The 2,143-nt window shown below is 50.7% G+C and overlaps 1 protein-coding gene across 1 annotated transcript in view; it reads right to left on the bottom strand.

The window, feature by feature from the left end:
• The window catches only part of znf385c (zinc finger protein 385C), a gene marked incomplete at both ends in the record, with an annotated part of 188,120 nt that extends 187,355 nt beyond the window's left edge, over nt 1-765 (bottom strand). The window contains one exon of the mRNA XM_080834066.1: nt 717-765. Within this exon, the coding sequence (XP_080690192.1) occupies nt 717-765 (49 nt within the window). The remainder of the gene's footprint in view (nt 1-716) is intronic.
• Nucleotides 766-2,143: the final 1,378 nt, after the last annotated feature.

The raw sequence follows: 2,143 nt of genomic DNA, 5'->3' as shown, positions 1-2,143 counted from the left end.
GCTCTGTCATTTTGTAATTTGCTGAAATGGAAAGTAGGCTACAAGGTACCCATTTATTCTCCACACACTAGTATTTCAGCGTGCTGCTACACTTCCAGACAAAAAATTGGCGTCAAGTCCAGACGTACGCGTCTCATCTAATCGGAGTGTAGACGCGCTCAGAAGTGGAGACGGAGACAGGTAAAAACGGTGAGCCCGATAATGAGCCGAACGGGAACTACGGGAATGTCTACGATTGACAAATAAGGCTACAGATTGCAATGTCCTCTCGGAATGAGAGTGAGTATGAGAAAGCCGCTCGCTAAGTAGCCGAACAAATCTGGGAAAAGTTCTCTCCACGTGATACACGTCATGCAATGGTCTACAATACACGTATAGAATATAGGTTCATCTTTCCGTAGCTGAAACAAAATATCTAGATAACATAGGAAACCGGAACATGCTGGGATATCAACTTCAATATGGTGAAATTACAACTCCCGTCTGAATAACTGACAGATAACGTTATATGTGAGTTCTCTTTTACCGGTCAAGTAACGTTTTAATAGTAGACAAACTATTTCCACATTTTATGTGAATAATATAGTGTCAGTGGTGAAGTAAGAAAGTCAGAGTTGTCAGAACTGTCACTAATCGCACAAAATGTAGCGCCTTTCGGACATCCATTTATTCCGAATAGGACCAGCAGCAGTAATAATACAATCATGTCTCCTTACCTGCTGCTGTGCGTCTTAGACTACTTCCTTGATCATCCGCTCCGAACATTTCTCTTCGCGCGTGGAGTCCAGTCGAACCGCTTCTCCTGTTGTCTTCGCGCGTCACGACTCCACTCTCGCCACTAGCACCTTGCGCTCGCTTTCCCGTCCCACTGCGAAATGCGCAGTCAGGGATTCCCGCAGATCTGCCGGTCTGAGACCGCGGTCACATGGGAGCACGGGGAGCACACACACACACACACACCGCATCCACACACACACACACCGGCAATGTTGTTTCGCGCGCCACTCAGGTCCGCTGTCAGTCACTGTGAGCGTCCAGCAGCAGCCGCACGCGCCCCGTTCCTCAATTCACTCTTCTGCGCCTCGAGGGGGAGAAATGACTCCCTCCTACACACACAGGCTTCCATCTGGCTGCCGGTGAAATGTCACTACTACGAGGGAAACAGACAGTTACAGTCTCCCCTCCTTGCTAGCTTAATTCTGGCTTAAGCAAACGAGGCAGTGTGTGAGTCGTATTTAGAACGGTGACAACAGCTTTTTGGTTTATTACCACAACAGTGCACTGGGCAAGACAGGGGTTAGGATGTGTGTGTGTGTGTGTGTGTGTGTGTGTGTGTGCGCGCACTGGGCAAGACAATCAGTCAGTGACACACCGCGGGAAGACGGATATCAGCCTCGTCAGAGAAACAGAATATAGCGTTGTTGACAGGTTGATTGATCTGAACGGCATTCCTCGCGGTGCGTCCTCTCCGTAAAATTGATTCATTAAAGGCTAAACTACACTATAATTAAACTATAAACACACACACACACACACACACACACACACACACACACACTATAATTAAACTATAAACTGAGTTTCCTTTTCTCTCCAGCTGTGACAAGCAGGAGGAGAGGTCAGCGCTGTCAAAGTACTTACTCTGAACAAGTGACAGATCTATGTGTGTGTGTGTGTGTGTGTTTTGGGAAGGGGCCAGAGAGGTGGAAGGGGTTTGTGTGTGAGGCCGAAACAAATGCTTCACGTATGGAAGCTGTTCGAAACAACACATCGCTCATCACCCCTGTCACCTCACCCCTCACACCAAAATAACTGTCACTCTGGGAGAGATATATGCGTCTGGGGGGGGGGGGGGGGGGATGTAAAGAGTGCTGGGGGGGGGGACGGTCGTACGAGAGGGTGGGGGGGGGCATGTAAAGAGTGCTCTGGAGGGGGGGGGGGCGTAGGAGAGGTTTGAGGGGGGTGGGTGGGGTTCGTACAAGAGGGGTGGGGGGGCATACGAGAGGTTTGTGGGGGGGGTGGGCATGTAAAGAGAACTGGGGGGGGCATAGGAGAGGTTGGGGGGGGGCATGTAAAGAGTACTGGGGAGGGGGGGGGGGCGTACAAGAGGGGAGGGGGGGGGAGGGGGGGGCGTACGAGAGGG

The sequence above is a fragment of the Sprattus sprattus genome (genome assembly GCF_963457725.1).
Source record: "Sprattus sprattus genome assembly, chromosome: 3".
Taxonomy (NCBI): Eukaryota; Metazoa; Chordata; class Actinopteri; order Clupeiformes; family Clupeidae; genus Sprattus; species Sprattus sprattus.
Note: the sequence above shows the minus strand (reverse complement) of the source record. Positions and strands in the feature narration are given on the sequence as shown.